Here is a 23,792-nt window from a genome sequence, read left to right as displayed (position 1 = left end):
TATGAAATTGGAGTGAAAATGAGATTTTATTGCAGCACACCAGGCAGCACACCAGGCTCCTGAGATACCCCAGGAGTCAAACGGGCATCCCTGCATCTGAACAGGGATTGCAAGAGCAAAATGTGTGGGAATGGCTTTCAGAAGAGACCTGGAGTGACCCCAAGCATTAAGGGGAATTTGGTGTGAGGGTTTGGGGGTGGTGTTCCATCAGAGGTTTGATGCCCTTGGAGGTCTTTTCCAACCTCAATGATTCCATGATTCAGTGAAAGACTGATGTGCTGGAAGGGCTTTTCCCTGAACTGGGAGTTCACCTGGCTTCAGAGAGTGCCTGGTACCAGCCTGCTGTTATTCATCTCTTCTTCAGCCAGACCAAATCCCATCTCAGGGCTGTGCCAAAGCTCTGGAATTCATGTTTATTCATGAGGGAAAGTTATTCTCTGCTGCTTCCTAGATAAGCTTTGACCACAATTTGCTGTAAGTGTAGATATGACTCCAATAAATGGGTTTTTATGCTCCAGTCTGCCAGTCCTGCAAACCAGTGTGCCTTGCGAGAATTGACCTGTTTTCTGTTTATTAACCTTTCAAAGGGACAGGAAATGAGAGCTCTGATCCACTTTTAGCAGAGCCAGTGGGAAAGGTGTGCTGGGGCCTCCTGATGCCCTGCAGCCAGCACTGTGTCACTGGTCTGCAGCTTCTTCTGAGCCAGAACCTCTTAGAGGAGGGCTCTGAGTGAGGCTGGTGGCTTGCTGGTGGGGTATTTGGCTTGCAGAGAGGAAGGCTGAGCTGCTGGATAGAGGGAGCTGAGCTCCAGCTTCTTTAGAGGTGTGAAGGATTTCTCCCAGAAGAAGATAATCAGCTCCAGAGGGCACTTCATGGTCTGGCAAGGAAGGGAAGGGCTGAGGGTATGGGAGTCACAGTTTAAATAATTGAAATGGAAAAAAAAATACCCTCTTATTTTTAAAAATATTTATTTAATTTTTTGAAGCTTATTTTTATAATGACAAGAGTTTAAAGACTGCACCTGAGGCACCCAGAGAGGTGCTAAGTGCTGCTGACTTGGAAAAGCCTCACACTTATTTTTATACAGCTCCTCCAGATTCACCTGGGATCCTTCCCAAGGCAAAGCAGAACCCCTGGCTGTGTGCATCCCCGTGGTTTTTTGGGACAGGCACATGAGCAGAGTTCTTTTGATGGAAATGGAGAGTAGGTGTGTGTGACAGGCACATTCTTCTCTCTTTCAGGATTTTTCATAGAGGAGCACAGAGAGAAGAAAGAGAAAACAATTTCTATTTCTGCTCCTTGTTTTTCCCATGTGGAACGTGTTTGGAGAATTGTTCACCTGGGGTGATTGCTTGGTTGGATTCTGGTGAGGATTGTTTGAGCCTGATGGCCAATCCAACCCACCTGTGGCTGGACTCAGAGAGGGTCACGAGTTGTGAGTGAGTTAGGTATGGTAGTTAGAAAAAGTAGGTTTGTAGTTTTAGTATCTCCTTTAAATAGTATATGAATGTATTATAGCATAGTTATAATAAAGAAATCATTCAGCCTTCTGAGCTGGAGTCAGACATCAGCATTTCTTCCCACCGGGTTCCCCTGCATTTACAATGGGTGTGTTTTTAACTCATCAGCACTTGCTGCGCTGGGTGAGGATTGATAAATACCTTTATATCCTCCCTGCAGACCCTGAGTGCAAGGTAGAAGACACTGTTAATAATTAATTAATTAATGGGGAAGCACTTATCAATCCCCAAACATGACTTGATCAGGCCAAACTTGTCATCTTTGCTGCAGCCAAGTGATGCCACAGGGAAGAGAGGGATTTCCTTCTTCCAAGGCACAGTGCAGCTGTTTCTGCTCTCAGATGGAGTTTTGCCTAAAAAGCCCCTGATCCCAGCACTTTTCCAGGATAAAATCTATCAGTTTGGGAGGAAGGAAAGCATTTTCTGGAAGGCTCTTTGATAAATGTTTTCTGTCTGCTGGGTTAGATGAAAGGGCACAAGGTTTTACCTGAAATTGTGATGGGATAATCACAGCACTGGGCTGTGCATGTAAAGCATTTTGCAGGTATCAATCTTCAATTGTTCCAATTCTTTAAACTCCAGTTGTTCTCTTCTACTCACTAAAAATTACTGATTTTCCTGAACTGTAGATAATTAGCCCAAGAAAGACACAGACCTGTTAGAACAGGGTGCCTGTTAGAATAGGTGTGCTGTGGCTGCCCCTGGATCCCTGGAAGTGTCCAAGGCCAGGCTGGACAGGGCTTGGAGCAGCCTGGGGTAGTGGCAGAGATTTGGAATGAGATGATCTTTAGGCTCCATTCCAACCCAAACCATTCCAAGATTCACTGATCCTGTGGTGGCAGGCACTGCCAGCCAGAGTTCTGCTTTCCATTCCCTTTATTTTTTGCAGAAATATTTTCAGCATGTCTGGGGCAGTGATGAGGAAGATTGGTGTGGTAAGAGCTAACAGGCAGGTACAAGGTGTGTTTACAGAAGCAATAATTTGTAAAAATACACTTTATGTGTCTTGCAAGGCCAGTTTCACTTTCTTTTTATCAGAAAAAAAAAAAAAAAAGCTTTTTATACAAAACTGAGCACCTAAAAGCTTTCTTCACACATCACAGGCGGTGCTGAAAAATGTCAACAGCTAAAAAGATACAGATCACCAAAACTCTCAGAGTGCATAATTCAGGGCATTTAAAAAACCATCTGATGCTATCAGATGGCTTTTATTTTGTATTATAACCTATCATGAGGTAATGGCTGCACTCTAATTTATTGCACTTGGTGGAGGAAAAGATTGTACAATGTGAAATATTCCGTTGTGGAATCATTTTCCATGGGATCTTTAATAACCTGACACTTTTGGAGCTGCTGGCTGTTTGGTGGGAGATAAGTGTGAGGCTGTGAGAGCAGAGCTGGGCACCTGACAGGAGGACCTGAAACCTGGCTTTTAATGAGCTCTGCAGGAGAGCTGCAGGAAGGAGATACCATCAGTTATTCCACTTTTCAGGCTCTGATAAACTCAGCCCAGAACTTCATTATTTGAAAAGTTCAGTTTGTTCATGAAAGAAGGGGGGGGGGGGGGGGGACCTGTAAAATCACTTTGAAAGCGAGCTAAGGGTTCTTTTTCAGCTTCAAAGCATTTTCGTGTGCTCTCTATTGATCTGAGACAGATCTGCCTCACTCTGCACAGGCTGGTGATGACACCAGCCCTTTCCTTAGCTCAAGGAGTAAAAGATGATTTAAAGGAGGAATTTGGGTGTAATTACCAACAAGTGCAGCCTGACAGAGGATCTCATAGTTCCTTTTGCTGGCAAGTGAGAAGTATTTCCTCAAGGTTTTGTCACCTCTTTGTTCCTCACACCCCAGTGTCTCTCCTGTGGGGCTGTTGACCTCAACAGCACCGTGAGTCACATTTGGGGGAGCGTTTCCATCTGATGGGCTGTGACAAATAACTGACAAATAAAGAGGTGCTGGAAAAAGGGAGCTCTGCTGACAACCCATCCATCTCACCCAGGCAGCAACTGAAGTGCCTGGCTGTTGGAAATATAAAGCAGGGGGGAAAATGTCAAAATTCTGCTAAGAACTCTAAAAGGGTGACATATCGATGTAAAAATGCGTTTGAGTCCTTTTTTTTTTTTTTTTTTTTTTAATTCAAATCTGCCAACTCCTTTTGGCTTTGGCATTAATGTTACGTGATCCAACAGTGCAGCATGCCTGGGGTGTTATTAATGTCTTTTGAGAAATAAAAGGGCAAAACCCAAACATTAGAAATCTGTGGAAAGGACGTGGCATTTTTCTTTCCACTAAAGCTTTTATTCTACCCAGAAAATCTTCAGCCATGCCTTATTTTGACAAAACCCTGTGTTTTCTCCCTGTGTTGGTCATTCCTTCATTCCTAGCTTGGATAGCTCAGGATGTGCCACCTTCCCTCACTCTTCCAGAGGGATCCTCTCCTGGCCACAGCACTGTCCTGCTCAGCTTCCAGCAGTGGCTTGTGCCTTTTCCCTTTTTAAGAAGAAAACTGCTTCTGGCTAAGGGATTTTGGTCCTTGATCCCTTGATTGTCATCTGAGTCCCCTTCCTGCTGGGAGAGCTGCACAGAGGGGAGGAAAAGATGATGGCATCTGGGGGAAACACAGAAGGAATGGGACAATACCTCACAGGTTCAGATCAGGTGTTTTAATGCAACAGGGAGTGACAAGGGCAAGGAAGAGAGATATTTAATTAGGAATTTCTGCCTTTTTAATCTAGGAGAAGACACTGGTCTTGTATCAAGCCTGATTTGCCTTTTTTTTCCCTTATCTGCTGTTCCATCCATACTGATTTCTGGACAGTTACAGTGCTGAATTTTAGGGACTGGAGGAGCTAAAAGCTGTGTGTTTAAAGGAAATATTCAGGGGGTTTCATTCCAAAAGGTGCCTGTGCCGGGGTGAGGGGCTCTACACACCTTTGCAGAGCTGCTCTGCTACATCCAGCAGTCCTGAGTGCTCCACCATCTGCTTTTCTCTCTTCCCCAGGCTGCAGGAGGCAGTGGGACAACATCACGTGCTGGCCTGAAGCAGAGGTGGGAGAAGTCGTGGTACGGCCATGCCCCAAGTACTTCAGATTCCTGACCTCCTTCCTGGGTAAGCAAATCCCAAATCAGCTCCACAGCTTCACTCCCTGTGGGCTTTCTCATCATTCCACGGGGGGAACATCTCAATAAAGAGGGAAAAACCCGAGGTGAAGGAGTTTCCAAGCCATACATGAATTCCCAAACATCAAAACATCCTCCCTGCGCTTGCAGCAGCACTGCTGTGGATCACAGGGATGCAAAAATGGCTCCCGGTGAAATCCAATAATATGGATGTTGTGCAGTGAAAATTGAATCAACCAGTGGAACAGTTGTGTTTGTTGTGCAAAATGAGCAGTTTAGCACAATCATTAATTAAGTCTCTGACAGAAAATGAACAAACTGGAACTGGATATAATAAAGTTTTGGGTGTTTTCCTGCTGGAATGACAAATCTGACCACAGGTCAAGGAATTAACTTGACAAATAATGGGCAGGGGAGGTTAATGGAGGAAGTAGTTTAACTCACTGTTCAGGGTGTTCTGAGAAGCTTTAATTTAAAACTCAGGTCTCAAGGGGCTGTGCAGCAACATGGGCTGATTGTGTCTCCTGGTAGTTTATAGTTATTTTTTGCTATTTTTATTATAGAAGCCCTGAAGGCCTTAACAAAGAATTAAGTTCTTTTGCACTGGAGATGCTGCAGTGAGCTGACCCTCCGTTTTTAAAGCCTTGTAGTGCAAACACACAGGATAAATTAGGAGTGGGGGTAGGGACACAATGTCAGCCCTGTTCAACAGGTCTGGGCACTGCACTCATTAACCGGCACCTGCTGATTACATGACTTGCCCAAGGCCACACCAGAACTCTTTGCAGGCACAGAAGGGAAATTCAAAATCCCTGGAGTCCTATCCTATGGACTCTTTGCTTCTTTTTTCTGTCAGGGTCAGGATTAAATGACGAGACGGAATTTCTTGTTGGGACTCAGATGTTTATCAGTTCTTATCTCTGTCACAGTCTCACAAACCCTGAGTTCTGCAGCCCTTCACTCCAACAAACTAAAAATGGAGCCCCATCTCTCTCTCTGCAAGGCCTTTTAAGGATCAACTGTCCAATTAAGAAATGACACCTGAATTATTTTTACTTTTAACCCAATAACCAACCACCCGTGCCCGCAATGGGGACTTTTTTATCCAATTACACAAAACCACCCAAACCCATGGAGAAGGAGGAGAAGGAGAAGGAGAAAGAAGGAGAAGGACCAGCCTCCGCCCCAAAACCTCCATCTTGCTTTATTTATATTCCTGTATTCTAAACCCTTAAACTCTGAGTTTCCCACCCTGTGATATCACACACTTCTATTCAAACTCCACCCCCACAATCCCGGTTCTGTCATTCCATTTTGGAAGCTTCTCCACAGCCTCAGGTCAATGCAGTGTTCTCCTGGGGGTCAGTGCCTGGCAGCACAGAAAGTCTAAAATTCTCAGCAGCCAGGGTTCCAACACTATCCTAGCCCTGACTTCCTCGTTTCCAAAATTCCCTGGTAGCTCATCACTCCTGTGTCAACACCCAGGGAGAAGAGGCAGAAGCTGCTGTGATATCACACCTTGCAGGACAAGACCCCTGTGAGTTGGATCAGCCATGTGGAATAATTTCCTGCTGTTTTTGCTCTGTGCCCTCCCCTGAGCACAGAATTCACTCACTGGGTTTTATACGCCAGCAGAGTTAGTAAAACACAAAGAAAAATCTCTTAAAAATGCCTTCTAGTACATCATCCCACCAGAGCTGAGCGATGAGGAGAATATTGTGTATATTTGATTATATATAGAGGTCAAGCAGTGGAACAGGCTGCCCAGGGAAGTGATGGAATCATTGTCCAGGGAAGTGCTCAGAAACAGGAACGTGGTTTAGTGTGGACCTGGCAGTGTTGGGTTAATGGTTGGGCTTGATGTTTTTAGAGGTCTTTTTAAACCTCAGTGACTCTTAAGATTCCATTTTATGTGTATATTCTTTTTTCCTTTTAAATCATTGGGACTATGTTGGACTTAAGCTAAGGAAAGTGGGATATCTTTAATTTTGTGGCAGGATGGGCTTATGAGACTCAATACATTTTCCTGTTCAGCTGCAACTGCTGTTCTCTGGCATGTCCCAGGACATCCTGGTCTCCAAGTTCCCCTGCAGAAAGGTGCAGATCTCCCATAGTTTCTGTGTCATTGGGTCTGTCAGGTACTTCAGAGTATCTCAAAAACCTTAGGCTGGGTGAGGGCTGGGCTCTGCTCCTGGGGGAACGAGGGACAGGACAAGAAGAAATGGCCTCATGCTGTGCCAGGGGAGGTTCAGGTTGGATGTCAGGATAATTTTTTCTCATGGTAAGGGTGGTCAGGCATTATAAGGGGCTGCCCAGGGAAGTTTGGAGTCCCCATCCCTGGAGGTGTCCCAGGAAGGCCTGGAGGTGGCACTTAGTGCTCTGGGCTGGGGACAAGGTGGGGATCAGTCACAGGGTAGGCTCGATGACCTTGGAGGTCTTTTCCAACCTGAGTGACTTTGTGATTCTGTGTATGAGTGATTCCTGTTCTGGGAGAAGCTCAGACTTCCCTCAGAGCTTCATTTGGGCTCTCTGTGCCCTCATCTCACTGTGTCCAGCTAGGACAGAGCCTCAGACACGACCCTTCCCTGCACCCTTCTGTGCCCAGTCGCGCTCTTCTGGGAGCCATGACCTCAGCAAATGTCACCCAGTCTTGGTCAGCAGCCTTCTGGGACAATTTCACGTTGCTTTGGAGGAGTTCCCTCTGGTTTAGTGTGGCTCTCTGCAGCTGACTGATGTCATCCAGGGACTGCAGTCACTGGAAAGCTGGCTGGTTTGTACAAGGGTGATAGAACAAGAGGGAATGGCTTTAAACTGACAGACAGCTGGGTTAGATTCGATTTTTAGGAAGGAATTCTTCCCTGTGAGGGTGTTGAGGCCCTGGCACAGGTTTCCAAGAGAAGCTCTGGCTGCCCCTGAATCCCTGGGAGTGTCCAAGGCCAGGTTGGATAGGGCTTGGAGCAACCTGGGATAGTGGGAGGTGTCCCTGCCCATGGCAGGGGGGTGGATGAGATGAGGCTTTAAGGTCCTTTCCGACCAATCCGTTCTATGATTTTATGATAGAATGGCTTGGTCAGTGATTCATCTCAACTTGAATTAACCATTTACAGTGATCAGATGAACAGCAGCACAAAAACACCTGTTTGTTAAGAACAGGGTGAGTTTCTTTGGAGAAAGCAGAGTGAGGACTCTTAATTTCTGCTGTTTGTAAAGCTGGGGTGTCTGTACATGGCTGGTGTCCAGGACCCCATTAATGATCACAGAAATCTGGTCAGCACTGGCTGAAGGCACTGTGGAGGTACCTGAACAGCTCTGGAGGTGCCATGGGCTCTGTTGATGAATTTTCTGTTGACTGGAGTAGGAATGCAGACACTGAGGGCTCCATTCAGGTTTTCAGCCATAAACATCTGGGTACCATTTGATAAATGTTGGAAGATCTAAAATCCGCGAGGATTCCCCAACTGGTGTTAAGATGCCTGTATTCAGGAAGCCAAATTTCCAACCTGAAATGCATTTGTATCAACAGATTTTAGAGTTTTCCATAAGTGAGCCTATCTCTGAGCTGGTTTTGCAGTCAGGGGTGAGGAACAGGCTCCTTTAGAGGTCCAGTTCAGCTGGGTTTTAGATTCCTGCTCCAGGATGAGTTTAATACCATCTGTAATCCACACATTTTGCTCCGTTTTCAACCAAAATATTGCAGAGTACCTCTGGCAGATGGGAATGTCTTCCAACAGGATTGAATTGCGCCTCAGCAGAGCACCAACAGAACAACTGATGCCATTCCCAAAGCAGAAGCAGCAGCTTTGATTCTCTCTGAGTCAGACACTTTGTACACAACCATCAACAAACAGGGAAAGATGCTATGGTCTTAAATAAAGGGAGGGGGAGATTGCCTCCTGTTTTATAGGATTTGTTGCAAAATTAATGCCATTAAATGTTGTGAAGCAGTTCTTCCTTTGTAGCAGTGAGTGTCATTGAGCAGCTTTCAAGGAACTCAATCATCTGGGTAATGTTTGTGTCATACTCTTTGATCCCTTTGCAGGAATGTGAAAGCTTTTATCAAATTGGGAGCCAGAGAAAATCTTTTTAATGTATTTATAGAAGGAAAAGAGTGAAACACCAGGGAACAAAGAGTTAATGTGATTTTCCTGCCTCGTGGAGAATAAGCTCTTCAAATGACTAATATCCCATCTCATGGTTAATAAAGGATAAAATGTCTCGTGGCATTTAAAAGCCTTAAACTGTCCTGATGTCATTTGACATTAATTTTTTACGGCATTCGCATACCCAGAAAATTTTCATTATTTCGTGACGTTCGTCGGTGCCATGTGAGGGAGATGGATGAAAATATTTTTGGCACCTTTCATTATTAAGGTGCATTGCTTTCCACCCCTTGACCAGAGTGTTCCAGCTCTCTTTCCATACGAGGAAGATGACATTTGTAATAGGGATTTATGTCTCACAGTTTCTCCAAAAGTAAATTGTCCACCACGCGCAAGTTAAATTAGCACTGACAGTTTTAAAGCTTCAGCTCTGAGATTAATTGACCCAAGGGGGTGGGGATGGGCACAACCAAACTCCGGAATCCCACTCAGCGGGGTGAGATCCATCTGAGTTTTGGGCTTGCCAAACTCCTTTTTTTCCTCGGGTGTTCTAAATTTATTTCCCCTCTCCTTTCCCCTCCTTCGTGAGCACTTTTTTATTCTGCATTGCTTCTGAAACTGGAGCAAAAATTGAATAAAATGAGGATAGGGATGAGCAGAGAGCAGCAGATGAGAAGAAAACAACACCACCTCTCTAAAGAACCCCAAAATGAACCATACCCATTAATTATTTGCTACAATGGTCATTAAAATACCCAAGAAGTTGAGTGTGGTTTTTGTGGAGTTCACTGAGAACCTTCGACCTGCTCAGGTTTCTTGCTGTCCTTCATGTCAGAAAGGCAAAATTTCCTGGAGAAAAGGAGGCTCAGAGAGGGCATCACCACCCCTGGCAGTTCAAAACCGTGTGGATGTGGCACTTGGGGACATGGTTTGATGGTGGCCTTGGCAGTGTGGGGTTAATGATTGGACTTGGTGATCTTAGAGGGCTTTTCCAACCTCAACCATTCTATGATTCCATGATTTATTTGCACCTGAGGTGTCACAATGCTTGTGCCCCACTCCTCTGAAGGATTGGTGCTAGACCTCCACCTCTACCCAAAAATGTGCATCTTTTTTTCCTAAATGTTTCCTGGAATCCTATAACTGCAGGATCAAAAGATCTAAAGAGAATTTTGTCCTAAAATTTGACAGCTCTGTTTTTAGGATGAGAAAACAAACGGTTTACAAAAGTTGCCTAATCAAGGGGAGCATTGTTGTTGCTAAGAAAGGGGGAATTATCTTTATTAAGGATCAGGATCTTCACTCTTAGAAGTGCAATGTGCAGGATGGGGAAAAGAAAATAAGGGAAAATTGAGTTTTGCCAGAAAAATGGGGTGCAGGAAGTTTCGGGGCACTGGACGTGTGGCAGTAATATCTGCAGGCCAAGTGATGTGAAAAACAACCAAGGAAGAAAATTAAGTCGGTCTTGTTTGAGGTGTTAACCCAATGCCACAGGTTCAAAATACAAAATAACATTAAACACTGGGCACTGAAGGAATGATATTGTGAGACCACAACTGAGGCAGAGGAAGCAAATTGGGAAATGATCCTGTCACAACTTTCCCCACAAGTTTTTCCCAGGCCCAAGTACTTCAGCATCCAGCTAAGTGCAAGCTGTCTGCAAGTTTCAAGTGTTTCCCAGGAACAGTGGGGCAGATCAATAATAAAAATGAAAGTAGAGATGTGCCAGTGGGCTCAGCGGTGTCTCAGGAATGGTAAATAATAGAAGTGGTACTGCTGTAATAGTTTCTGCTTGAAAAAAAATCAATTTTTGTCCGTGGAATATGATGCTAGAGAAGCAGAACTGATTGCTGGGCAGAGCAAACCATCCCCTCTGCTTTAGAAGTTATTACAGAAAAGGGCAAGGAAAGCAAGAAGGGGGCAAAACCCAACATCATGATGGACCTCAGATCTCTTTGTCTGAATTCAAATTCCCATTAAAAGCCAGTAAGAGGGTTTTTTCCAAGAAGATCAAAGAGGTAAAACTTCACCTGTAATATGAATTTTCAGACATGTCTCAGAGTTTGAAGGGTGTGTTTGAAACAGATGAGAAACAGAAAGAAATTAAGAGAAAAAACCTAAAGAGCAAGACAACAGCTCAGTGCATTTATTCAGTTCATCTGTTCAGTGTTTAACTCCCACCCAGATCAAACACCTCTGATAAAGAAAATGTTCTGGTTTTATCTCTGTTCCACAAACTCCTCCCTCCTCTTCTGCTGTGTCATGAATAAATCATGGAAGGAAATTCCTCTGAGAGGCAACAAGGAGGTTCCCTGCCCATGGCAGAGAGGTTGGAACTGGGCTTTAGGGTCCCTTCCAACCCAAATAATTCCACGATGATTTCATGATTCTAAGTTCTGAGACAAGATTTGCTTGTGCAGCCTCCATCCTTGAAGGATTCCAGGAATATCCAAAAGGCATCTGGTCATGCTTCCATTTTAGGTGACCACACCTGAGCAGGGGTTTGGGGCCAGGTGACCTCCAGAGGTCCCTTCCAACCTCAGCCATTCTGGGTTGCTATGAAAGCAAAGAGCACTGAGCTCTTGCAAGGCATTATGAGGTTATTATTAAAATAAATGAGAGGTAGTGGTGGCTTTTTCTATTTTTATTTAATGGAAAACTTCACCTCATTGCTTTCAGGAACAGACACACCAGTTTGACAGTGGTAACACTGACCAAATTAAATACAAACCCCACAAAAAAGCCCAGATTAATTTATGGCTTTAACTAACACCACAAGAATGAGGGGACTCTGTTCTCACCAGGGACTTGTCTCTTCTTTTTCCATAACACAGAGGAGAGCCTGGAGCATAAACTTACTGGCACTGGGATGCTTCCCATCTCTCAGTGAATCTCCTCCACTCTGCATTGCTAATTACATGTAGTTATAAATCCCTGGTCTCCTTTCTCATTAAATCTCCAGGAGTACAGTCTGAAAATTTTAGCTGCAGTCTGATAGGAAATGAGAACATTTGGGAAATCTAGTGAACTGTGAAAGGCTGGAGAGAAATTCCACGTGCAGAAATTTTGTGTTTTCTGATACTGTCGTTTTCAATGTACTACAAATTTTCAATGTACTCCAGATTTTCAATGTACTCCACTGGTGCTCATTTTAGGGAGAACTTGTGTTACACAAATTAGTGGGAAACAGCTCTGGGAAGTGGCAATTACAACTTTTGGTGCTTTGAAAAATTTGCCTTTCCATTGACAAATAATTAGACTTTATGACCAAAGTCTGGAAAAACCAAAAGCCAGTGAGACCATAAAAAATATCTCATTTTCATCAGGGATCTGTGGCAGAGCTGGGATTTGACATTGGAACATAAAAATCTGTGTGATACTTCAGCCTGAGCCTGTAAACCTCAGAGGAAAGCTAAGCTTGTGTGGGGCACTTTCCCAAATGTTATGCTCATTTTCAGTATAGAAAGTGATATTTTCAATAGTAGTAATTAGAAATGTTATTTGGTCTGAGGAGAGACATCATCCATTACTTGAGGCAAATTGTGGTGTGATAAAATCTTTGTTTTCTAACCTTCTACTTCTTGTACCTCTCAGACATCAGGTGAACATGAGAGGCTTTAGAAAGGTGTCTTGTATCACACCATGTGTGTGAATTTCCACATTTAAAAGTGACATGAGCAGCAAAGGCTGGTAGAAGAACTTCTCTGGGAAGTGAGTTTCCCTAAAATCAGAGGAACTTTTATTATTTTTCTTTAATCCCACTGGTGCTTTGTCATTGTTCTTCTTTCTACCTTGGTTTCCACATCTGCTAAAGCATTGGGACAATTTTTGAAAGTATTGAGAGAGGAGAGAGTTTTTAAATAATCATAAAATTGGGAGGAAGTGCAATTGAAAAGAAGAAATAGGAGAAAAATAAGCTGAAAGAAACACACCTTAGCTCACTGAGAATAAGAAACAAAGATTTAAAACCACTGTGAAATCTTAAGCCATCCCCAAACAGAGTTTTGAGCAGGAAATGGGAAGCAGTGAAGTTCAGATAATGGGATCCATTGTAACAAAGAAGAAATAACAGAAATTGCATAACCTCAAAAAAGCTTGAAAGCACTGAAAGTCATTGATTTGTTTGCACAAGATCCTTTATGATCCTGATATGAACTCTGGTGGAAAGAGCTGCAAACAGTGCAGGGAAGGCCTGGAACAGCAGCCCAGGGAGCTGTGCTGAACTTGCTTCTTCTGGAGCAGCTGTGAAAATCAACAAAGGCACCTTCGAGAGCCCTCCCAGACACAGATCTGTTGCAAAGACAGACTAAAGGGGCAAGTTGAATGTCAAAATCCATCTGTCACAGAGATTGGAGAAGTGACTTCAGGCAGGGGATTGCCTGCTGCTGATTTCAGTGCAGAACAGGCCCACGGTTGGGAAGATGCTCAGATGACTCAAGTGTCAGAAATTGCTGGAGGTGATACTCAAATATTTTTGTGACTCACAGCTGCATAATTGATTTGGTCCCATTTCCAGCAGTTTTCTTACTCTTGTGTGCAAAGAGCTCTATTGTTGGAAATGTTTGCAAAGCTCTTTGAGCTTCACTGGTGTCGTTTTTCACCTTAAGAAGCAAGGTTTGACTTCTGTTTGTTCATTCTGGTGTATTGACCAGTTTTCCAGTTTTGTGTGGTGAATGGCACCAGTGGAATGCCCCAATAATGGGATCTTAGTGAGCTGGGCAGGGTGGGGAGTGGTGGTCAGGGAAGGTGCTGGGGGAATTTACAATGTGCTGTTGGGTGCATTTCTGCTTTGTTATTTTTTAACAAACCCATATCTTGACCTTTTAGCCTACAAACCTCTTGGGGTAAGGCTTGTCCTGAGTGCTGGTCTCTCCTTTTGTTGGATTCAGCTGATGTGGGTTTGAGGTCCTGCTGGGACAGGAAGCAGAGATGTTTTACCAAGTGAGAAGTGCTTTGCTCTTACAATCCTGGATGGATCAGGCAGTTCTGAGTAGCAAAGAGCCATGTGAACTTCAGTTTTGACAGTTTGGCTGAAGGAGTGAGATGTTCTTGTGTTAATTAAAGCTCTTTTTAGCTGGTCAGAGGCCCCAGGCACTCAGCGAGCTTGACAGTCCAGGAAATCTTCCTGCCCTGGAGTATACAAGTTAAAACAGGCAATGCAGGTTGTCAGCGTGTGGATTTTCTCCCTTCACAGCCAAGTTTTGAAGTGTTTTGTTCACAAACCAGAGTGCAGTACATTTCCCAGGAATCACATTTGATCAGGGCTCAGTTGTAGGCAAGGTCTGGGTGTGGAGGACTGGATTCAGTTCCCAGACCCCCAGCCTTATCTGCATGGTGTGAAATGAGCACTTTATCTATCCCTGTCCTGGCTTCTCACAGGCACAGTGAAAGGCATAAATACTTCACTGCTCTGTTTAGATAAAATTTTTCCAGGAACAAATTCAATGTGACAATAAAACATTCAAACAATACTGGTGCAGTGCCAGGAACCAAAGGTCTGGGTACAACTGGCAGCATGGTACCACTGGAAGAGATGTTTTGTGTGCACCTCTGTATTAAAATGCACTTTTTTTACTGAGGTCTGGACTTTAAAACACAGTGGATGCCTCCTATTTATAAGCTCTGTGTAATATGAAAAATTAATAACAGGGAAAAAAGTATGAGAGTTTTTCTCTAAGTGTTACAAGAATTGTGCTTTGGCATTTATACCACAACAGGCAGAAGTTGTTTTAACAGTGAGCTGAAGGTTTCTTTTTAAATCATGTCTTTTTATTTTCTTCCAGGGAATGTGACCAGGAACTGTACAAGCCAGGGCTGGTCAGATGTGTACCCTGCACCCTACGCTGTAGCTTGTGGATATGATTCCAACAGCACTCCAGGGGAAGAGGTCTGTAAACCTGGATGGGTGGACATGAAGATTCAACAGGGATCAACATCCAAGTTGTATGATCTTCTCACGCCAAATTTTTTCCCATTCCCCCTCTGATTCCTCGAGAGGGAAGGATCCTCTTGAGGGTCCTTGGAGTTCAAATGTTTGGTCAAGGAAACGATGTCATAGACTCATAGAATTATGGAACAGCTTGGGATGGAGGGGAACTTCAGGATCTTCCCACTCCACCCCCTGCCATGGGCAGGGACCCCTTCCACTAGACCAGGATGTTCCAAACCTGGCCTTGAGCTCTTCCAGGGATGGGACGTCCAAAATTTCCAGGATTTCAGGACCTGAGAAGATCAGACCATTGTCTATGTGATGCCCACACATAATTTCAGGTGTTTTATGTTCCACAGTACACTTTGAAACAGGCCTTCCACATTTATATTTATGCTTTAGTAGATGTGCTGATTCCAGTCTTTCTATGGGAGCATAAGCATCTAAAGCTCTAAAGGGATAAAAATTCTCTTTTGTTGCTCTGCACATCTCAACCAGCTAATATCTAGCTGTTAGATATTTTCTCCCATATCTAGATATTTGTTAGATATGTGCTCCCCGTGTGTAGGGAACACATATTTTCATGAAATTTTACGAGATTTTGATAGAAAATCCAAAAGTTCCCTGGGATATTGTTTGTGTATAAATTAGCAATCGCTGACCTAGGTATAATTAGCTTTACAGAGTATTGTCATTCCACAGGAAGGAGTTTGTTACTGGTTTGCTGCATGCTGAGACACGAAGGGTAAAGTCTAAAGAAGATAACAAATGTTAGAAGCAAGATTCACCTCACCTAACTCAAAGTTCAGCATCTAATCTAAACTAATCACCTGTAGCAGTCTCATAGTCAACAAGAAAAAGCTCATGCAAGAAAAAAAAAGTTATATTTCGCTGCAATCATATGTTGCAGTATTTATATTTTTATGTAATAGGTTCATGTGTTTATATAAAAGCTCTGTTCATGCTTTGTTTTTTTTGTTGTTGCTGTTTAAGACATACCTCAGTGTTAGTGAATGTTGGACATGGGAATCTCAATAATTAATTAATATGTGTTAATAATTAATTAATATGTGTTTCCAGTGTTTAAAGGAGGCTTACAAAAGGGCTGGAGAGGGATTTTTCACAACAGCATGGAGTGGTGGGACGAGGGGAATGGTGTTAAGCTGAAGGAGGGCAGGTTAAATGGGATATTGGGAAGAAACTGTGAGGATGGTAAGACCCAGCACAGGTTGCCCAGAGAAGCTGTGGCTGCCACATCCTGGGAAGTGGCCAAGGCCAGGTTGGAGAGGGCTTGGAGCAACCTGGGATAGTGGAAAGTGTCCCTGCCCATGGCAGGGGTGGAATGAGATGATTTTTAAGGTCCCTTCCGACCCAATCCATCCTGGGATTCTGTGACTCGATGTGGTGAGAGGTCTCTGTGCACAGCCACACATTGCCAAGGCACTCCAGGAGTTAACAGGGGATCTGAGCAGAACTGAGCCAGCTCTGAGTGTGAAAGAAAACAGCAAAGGCAGAGGTGCATAAAGAACTTGAGGGCTGTGCTGAAGAGAGCCTCAGTCTGCCTTTGGTGTCAGCCAGCACTTCACATCCTCAAGTGTCCTTCCCTCAGACTGAGCTGTGTGCCTGCAGAAACCCCTGCTCCAGCTCTGCTGTGCAAGGACCCCCACCCAGAGCTCTGCTTTGTGTTCTCCCTGCTGCACAGGGGATTTGGGAATTCCTGGGACATGCTCCTGCCACCCAACGGGTTGCAGCGTTGCCAGAGTGCAGCGTTGCCAGAGTGCCATGTTACCAGGAGAACCTCTATTGTGTTCTTTAAATTCTTTCTTAATTATTTTCCCTTGCTTTCCACAGCTTTTTCTTGCTGTTAAAGTCCAATTTGTGTGAAAGGCGGCTGAGGGGGGTGAACATGCAGTAGCAGCCTGTGAAGAAGAATAGGTTTTTGTTCTGTTGTTGTTGAATTGGCAGTGAGTTTGGGGAGCAAGAAGTAAAGGGAGTAGAAAAAAACCAGCAGGCTGTACAGGACACAAGGTCCAGGAAAGACTGATAAGCCTCCAGGAGTAAAAAAAAACTTCATGAACTTTTGGTCTCAGGTCAGAAACAGCAAGAAAAAAAATATGAAAAATAAATAAGGGCAGCGTGTAAGGTTTTAGCAGTGAATTCTGGCAGTCCCCAAAGCAGCAGATGATGTAGGCACCAAAGTGCTGCTCTTGGGGTCCATGCAGTGATGATGAGCCCTTCTCCAAGCTGACCTTTAAAAGGTGCATTAGCAAATGGGGAGTGGGGTTGTTATCCTGCTCCTCTGTCAGATGTGATGCTCTTCTCCCTGCTGTGCTTCCATCTGCTCAGAGGGGCCACCCCAGGGTTATTGTGGTTTTTTGTTTTGCTTTTTTATTTTGTTTTGGTCAGGGTCGGGATTAAATGCCTAGAGATGGTATTTTGTGTTTGGATTCAGATGTTTATTGATTCTTATTTATATTGTAGTCTTCTAAGTTGTGAGTTTTACAGCATTTCACTAATAAGTTACAAAATGGCTTCGTATTTATGTCTATAAAGTTTTTTAAGGAAAAACTATCTAATTAAGAAATGATACTTAAATTATTTTTATTTTTAACTTAATAACTACTTGTGTTCTGCAATGTGGACTTTTCTTTCTAATTATAAAATACTAAAACTCATGAAGAAGAAGGTGAAGAAGAAGGATTAGCTACTGCTTTAAAACTTCTATCTTGCCTTACATATATTACTATATTCTAAAACTTTAAGTTTTCCACTATGTGATGTTACACACTTCTATTTAAACTATACATTCATAATCTTTGTGTTAAAGATAATAATAATCATTATTATTATTAATCAATTTTGGAAGCTTTCTTTATGGCTTCAGGTCAAATGCAGTGTTCTCTTGAGGATCTGTGCCTTTCAACACAGAAAGTCTAAAATTGTCAGTATCCAGGGTTCCAGCATCAGGTCTCTGTAGGTTCTGCCTGAAAATGGTGAAATAAAGAGACACCTCCAGAGGTCAGTTCAGCCCACATTTCTCTCCAAATAAATTTCTTTTCATTTACTCTCAGGGAACCCCGATGACTTCGGGCTGGATGACGTGAACCCCAAAACACTTGGATCCTGAAAGACTTTATATCAGTATTTCTCTTCTTTTTTCTCACAAAATTGTAAATGTTTCCCATTGTCAACCAAGGGACAAATATTGAGATTACTGAATAGAAACCAATGAAAATAAATCTCAGTTAATCTCAATTTAGTACCTACCTCAGATAATTGTAATTATCACACTCCTGTGAAATCAAGCAGAAGCTTTTAGAAGTCAAAGAGACAATGATGAAGTTGCCTAATTTCATTCTGTAAAACAGTCAGGCATCCTGGCATGCATTGCCTTCACTTATCTACATCCCTTTCTTTTCTAATAAGAATATTTTATAATCTGGACCCTGAGTGAAATTTCAATTCCATTTATGATCTTGGGTCAAATCCTCTGCTTTGGTATCTCTGAAATAGGAACCAATTGTCATTAGCAAGTGCAGTGAGGAGCGAGAAGCCATTATGTGCTGTTTCCAGAACAGAGATGACCCCACACCCTGCATTAAAGCTGCATGCAGAACCATCACTCTCTGCACAAAAAGGATTAATCACCATAAAATACTGGGGGGGAAGCAGGGAATTGCTGGTTGAATAACACCAGGAACCTTCTGTGCATCACTTGCCCCTGGGAATAACCCTAAGAAGCAGAAGGCCTGCTTTTCTCTGCTCTCCTAATGAAGTGTGGGACAACCTCTTCCTCCTACAGTCCCCTACCAGGAGCTTCTTCCTTCTGCTGGCCAAGTCTTTCTCCTCTGGTGCCATCAAAAATAGAGATAATAGAGAAAGTTGAAATCAACATGAGGGAGGTTGACTGCTTTGATTAGAAAAGCAGTTTGGGATCCCAAACTCCAGGAAGGCTGGAAAGAAGACTTTATCTTGGGAGTGCTGGTGGAGGAGAGGCTGGACACGAGCTGACCATGTGCACCTGTAGCTCAGAAATCCAGTTGTATCCTGGGCTGATCCCACAGCCTGGGCAGCAGGGAAAGGGGGGATTCTGCCCCTCTGCCCCCTCAGGCGAGGCCCCACCTGCAGAGCCTTATCTGGGCAAGACCAGGCAGATAAATTGTCCTGAAACCCTTGAATTCTCTATTCAGAGTGACCCAAAGCTCTCAGTGATGTGTTTGGAAGGACACGGTGCTTTAACCACCTCTGAGATCTGTGGTCGAAGATATGACCAGTGGTATCTCTGAAAACTCTCTTGTTTTAACACCCCTCCAAGCTGGCTTGTGCAAATGCTAAGGGACTGCAACTCATCCCAGCCTCCCTGTTTCTGTAAAGTACCAAATACTGGTCAAAGCCTGTGAAAATAGCACATAAAAATGTCAACTCTCAATGTTATGGAAGAGTATTTCTCCAAACAAGGTTGGATTTAGAATTTCTGTCTGACCTGCTCTTTGTGATTGTGGTTGTTTAGGTTGTTTATAGAAGATGGTGACAAGGAAGGCAGAGGAGAGTCAATCAAGAGCTGGAAAAAAATTTCCTTAAACTGAGTTAGATTCTCATAAAAATTTAGAATTTTTTAAATTGATAAATGTCTAAATAATTTTACCTCTTGATTTTTTTTCTTTTTTTTTAAGCTGGAAATAAAAAACCATTGTTTTAGAGTGTTGCTAGAGAGCTTTGGAGAGCTTATTTGCCCATTTTCTTTAGACTGGGATTCCCTGTTGGATCCAAGCCCTGTGGTGCACCATTCCTCTGTGTGCTGTCAAAGAGAAAAAAACCATGAACCAATTTCCAACTTAGCACAGTGAGAACCTTTTACTTACCTAAACACAGCATAAATCCCACAAAAGCAAACCAATTTCCCAGATAGTTCTGCCCTAAGACCTCGTTAAGAAAATTAATCTCACCGCTCTCACCACGTCAGACCCAGTGTCGTGCACTCTTTAGCTGAACATTGGTCACTCCTGTTCCACGAGGTTTTAGGCTGTAGCTGTCTCTGCAGGTGTCAAATCAGCCTCCTTCCAGCAGGAACCTCTCCCTTGTGTAACTTTAACCCGGGTTTGGAGTGGCCCAAGCCCTGCTGCAGCTAGATGAGTTCTCCACACTCACACCGGCGGTGTTTGAGTCACGCGCAATACTGGACGGGATTTTAAAGGGTGAAGGAGTCAGAGGTGTTTTAAGAGGGGGGAGAAGGATGATTTCCTTTTCCCAGCAGTGAGTGATGCTGTGTTTAGGATTTTTGGACCTCTTGGAAAGCCCTGTTTTCTTTCTTCCACCCCAGCAAACGGCGTTCTATGGAACGGTCAAGACCGGCTACACCATCGGACACACCTTATCCCTCATCGCCCTCACGGCTGCCATGATCATTCTGTGTCTCTTCAGGTAAGGCCACCAGCAGAGAAAGGCACAGGGAAGGGGATGACTCAAAGGCTGTACAGGCTACGAGTGTCACAGAAAGATGCCCAAGATTTCTGTCAATCTGCGTTGGATAGGGGAGGAAGGTTCCTCCATCTTTCAGCGTCGCTGTGTTTTGGTGCGTGGTTTGTGGCATTTTTTGTGGGGGTTGTAACCCAAATCTAATTATTTGGGTGGATTCATCTCACCAAAGGCAGATTGTTCTATGATTGATCCCTGTTAGAAGGTTACAGTCCATAGAGTCCTGTATATGGATACCATGGAATTTCTACCTAAAGTAGGTATTCAAAATGATATCCAAAATCTCATCCAAAAATATCCAGGATTACAAAATCCCAGAATGGTTTGGGTTGGAAGGGACTTTAATGATCATTTCATCCCATCCCCTTGGCAGGGACACCTTCCACTATCCCAGGTTGCTCCAAGCTGCATCCAACCTGGCCTTGGACACTTCCAGGGATGGAACATCCCCGGTTTCTCTGGGCAGCCTGTTTCCTCCCAAAGTCTTTTCCAAAAACACTTCCTGCTGTCACTCTATGGCATGACAGAGACACGCAGGACCATTTACACTTGCTGGTGTCCCTGAGATATGCACAAGTGTGGCAGATAGGATGCAGGGCCTTCAGGAGACCCAGGGCCTCAGGGATGGATGGGCAGATACTCTGCAGCTCATCAGGTGCCATTGGAATCCCAGATTGCAGCAAATGGATTCGTTCTTGCTCTCTGTTTTTTGCAATAGATTCAGGCATCTAAATTTGTGTGCCTCCAATGAAGAAGTCTGCATATACGTAATCTCCTGTTATAAATTAATTTATGTAAAGGGAGATCAGCAAAAAGCTGAGATGGAAGAACCCTTTGGATGAGGCTCCATCTCATGTAAGACAGAGCACATTTTCTAGGGTAACTCACACCAAGGCCGGCCTCACCTTTCAGGAATTTAGGACTTCTCCTCCCATGTGCTCTCTCCACTCTTGCAATGGAGGAGTCAATCAGACTCATGCCAATTCCTTCCACAAGGTACAAGGTGCCAGCCAGGCTGGTGAAACCATTGAGGATCCTGTTTTTCCTTGGTGGGAAACAGCTTAACTTGACTTGCCTTGGCCTGCAGGCACAGAGGACTCAGCTCAGCCCCGTTATCTTGCCATCGTCAGAGATTAGCAGCACAACCTCTGCCAGTGCCCAGTGCTCGTTAAGAGGTGGTAATTTGACTGTGCTGCTGAGTGAGCTCTGGTATGTTTCTGGTGTCTGTACAAAGTACCCATTTCCAGACTATTAGGCCTTTCACTTTAGCTGATATAAACTCTCTCTTGAAAAAAAAAAAAAAACAAACTCCTACTTGATCAGAATTCATCCTCAAAATATTAGCGGGCAAGGGATAGAAAAACTCTGGTGTAGTACTCAGTATCGTTAACAACCAGTAATTTTTAAGTGAAAATATAGTTCACACTGCTCCAGAAAGTCTGTAATATGTGTTAATTCTGGCAACAGATGCTAAGAATTTATTTGCCTGCTTGAAGAGACGTTTCACTTTGAAAACAATTATTGCAGCAGAAACATTCTGTAGAAAAAAGCCCTTTATCATGAGCACAGTCTGCTCAGTCAAAAACATTTCTTTTCCAGTGGAGAGCAGTGGGATGGATCTGCTTTCTGTCATCCTGTTGTTTTCCTGTTTTTCTGAGGATTGAAAAAGCAGCAGTACTGCTGCAGATACATGAATTGCCACATTCTGTGGAATTAAAGAGAATTAAGTGGATTTGTGGTGATGTTTATCAGACCAGAGCCTGTCCCAGGGTTTCTAATGGTTAATTGGGGCTCTATGTCACGGTAGAAGAAACGTGTAAATATAAAAATAATGCTTTTGAGAAGATTTGCTGTTCAGAAATGCTTCATTTTTTTCCCAACAGAAAACTACACTGTACTCGAAATTACATTCACATGCACCTCTTCGTGTCCTTCATCATGAGAGCCATCGCAGTCTTCATCAAGGATGTCATCCTGTTTGAAAGTGGGGAGTCTGAGCACTGCTTCGTGAGTTCAGTAAGTAGCCTCGAAATTTCCACCTCATTTTGTTGCCTCTCTTAAGCAATGCACCAAAAATTGCCTTGCAAATTCACGTGAGGTGGTACTTTGGGAAAATTTCAAATCCTTTTCTCATTTGAAAGGGAAAAAAAAAGCATCCATGATTGCTGCCATTTGACTTATATGGAGAAGGAATAAATTGATTATCAGAGTCCAAAATGTATAGATTTTTATTTTATATCTGGTCCTTTCTGAAGCTGGACTTGACGGTCTTAGAGATGTTTTCAAACCTTAAGAATTTTATCAGATCAAACCCACAAGTGAGGTTGTACAGGATTTGGGGGCTCCTGTAAATCCTGTGTCCATCTCCCAGCCACATGATAATTTCTTGGATATCCTGGTCAGATGAGGTTTGTGTTTAGGGATTCAATAAAACCTTTTCCTTCTGAGAGGATGGGAGTCAGATCCAAATTCACGTAACTAATTTTAGATATCTGTGGGGTAACTACTTACACATGAGCTGTGTGTGTTTTATGTGCATCCAGAGATAGTGGGCTCTAATTAATCTGTTCTCTGGAGTCTGGAATGCTGTTCAACCCTTTGGGAGAAGGCACCTGCATGTGGGTGATTCTCTGGGCTCCAGTGACCAGAATTCTGCAGGACTTCAGGCAGGAAATCTATGTGCAGACATCATCATCCATTTTTCATCTGAATCACTATCCCACGCTCGCTGTCTGCAACTGTGAGATTTCCCTACTGGGATGATAAATAAGGGGAATAAAGGAGTTGGGTGTTTTTTTTTTGCCTTTCAAACTCAGTGTTATCAGCTGGAGCAAACATTAAGGAGGGAGAAGGGCTGTTTATCTAAAGGCAGCACTGACGTAAGAGGACACCAGTCATGAATAAATTTAGGCAGGAAATTCAAATCACCAAAATAAAGAAATGTGATCAGAAGTTATCCAGGAAAATAAAAAAAAAAAAAAAAAAAACAGGGACCCTCCATAGTAAATTCAGAGCATTAGAAGACCTCTTGCTGATACCTCTGGACCTGTTTTTTATGTCGTACACCACCAGAAAAAAAGATTCTCTTTTCCATCCACCCAATTTCTTCCTTGCTTGCTGGCTTTCCTGTATCCTTACCCTGAGTTATCCCTGCTGTTATAATGACCTTTCTGATTGAGCATCTCTCAGCTGAAACCCAGAGCAGCCTCCTCTCAGCTTTTCCCAAGAGCTGTGTGCAGCATGATTCCTTTCCCTGTGTGCTTCTTCCTCTCTGTGATTCACTAGGATCTGGATTCTTGGAATGGGATTTTCTTGGGAAGGTCCATGAATGGGTAGAAAGACATGGAAACTGGAATAAATTGCCACAATTGTCAATGCCAATTGGCAAAGCAGGACAGGCCATGGAGTGTGAACCCACCTCATCCCTCTGGGAGTTTGCAGTGGATTTTGCTGGATCAGGACTGAGGTACAGTTGCAGAGAGCTGAGTGAGAAGTATTTGCTTCTCATCCTTGCAGAAACATTTCTGGGTGTAAATACAGAATTTTCCTGCAGAATCCAGAATACCTGCACTTTCAGGTAGCCCATGGGTAAAACATTTTTGTGTTTCTCCCCATAAGAAGATTTTTGAGTTAATTGCAGCTCAGGGT

At 43.5% G+C, this 23,792-nt stretch overlaps 1 protein-coding gene across 1 annotated transcript in view; it reads left to right on the top strand.

Moving 5' to 3' along the window:
- The window catches only part of VIPR1 (vasoactive intestinal peptide receptor 1), a 100,759-nt gene that overhangs the window by 48,292 nt on the left and 28,675 nt on the right, over positions 1–23,792 (top strand). Inside the window, exons 3-6 of the mRNA XM_053943370.1 lie at positions 4,522–4,629; positions 14,524–14,627; positions 19,990–20,090; positions 22,028–22,160. Coding sequence (XP_053799345.1) covers positions 4,522–4,629; positions 14,524–14,627; positions 19,990–20,090; positions 22,028–22,160 — 446 coding nt within the window. The remainder of the gene's footprint in view (positions 1–4,521; positions 4,630–14,523; positions 14,628–19,989; positions 20,091–22,027; positions 22,161–23,792) is intronic.

Source organism: Vidua chalybeata, chromosome 1, assembly GCF_026979565.1.
Source record: "Vidua chalybeata isolate OUT-0048 chromosome 1, bVidCha1 merged haplotype, whole genome shotgun sequence".
NCBI lineage: Eukaryota > Metazoa > Chordata > Aves > Passeriformes > Viduidae > Vidua > Vidua chalybeata.
The sequence above is the reverse complement of the archived record's forward strand: the minus strand, read 5'-3'. Positions and strand labels throughout refer to the sequence as shown.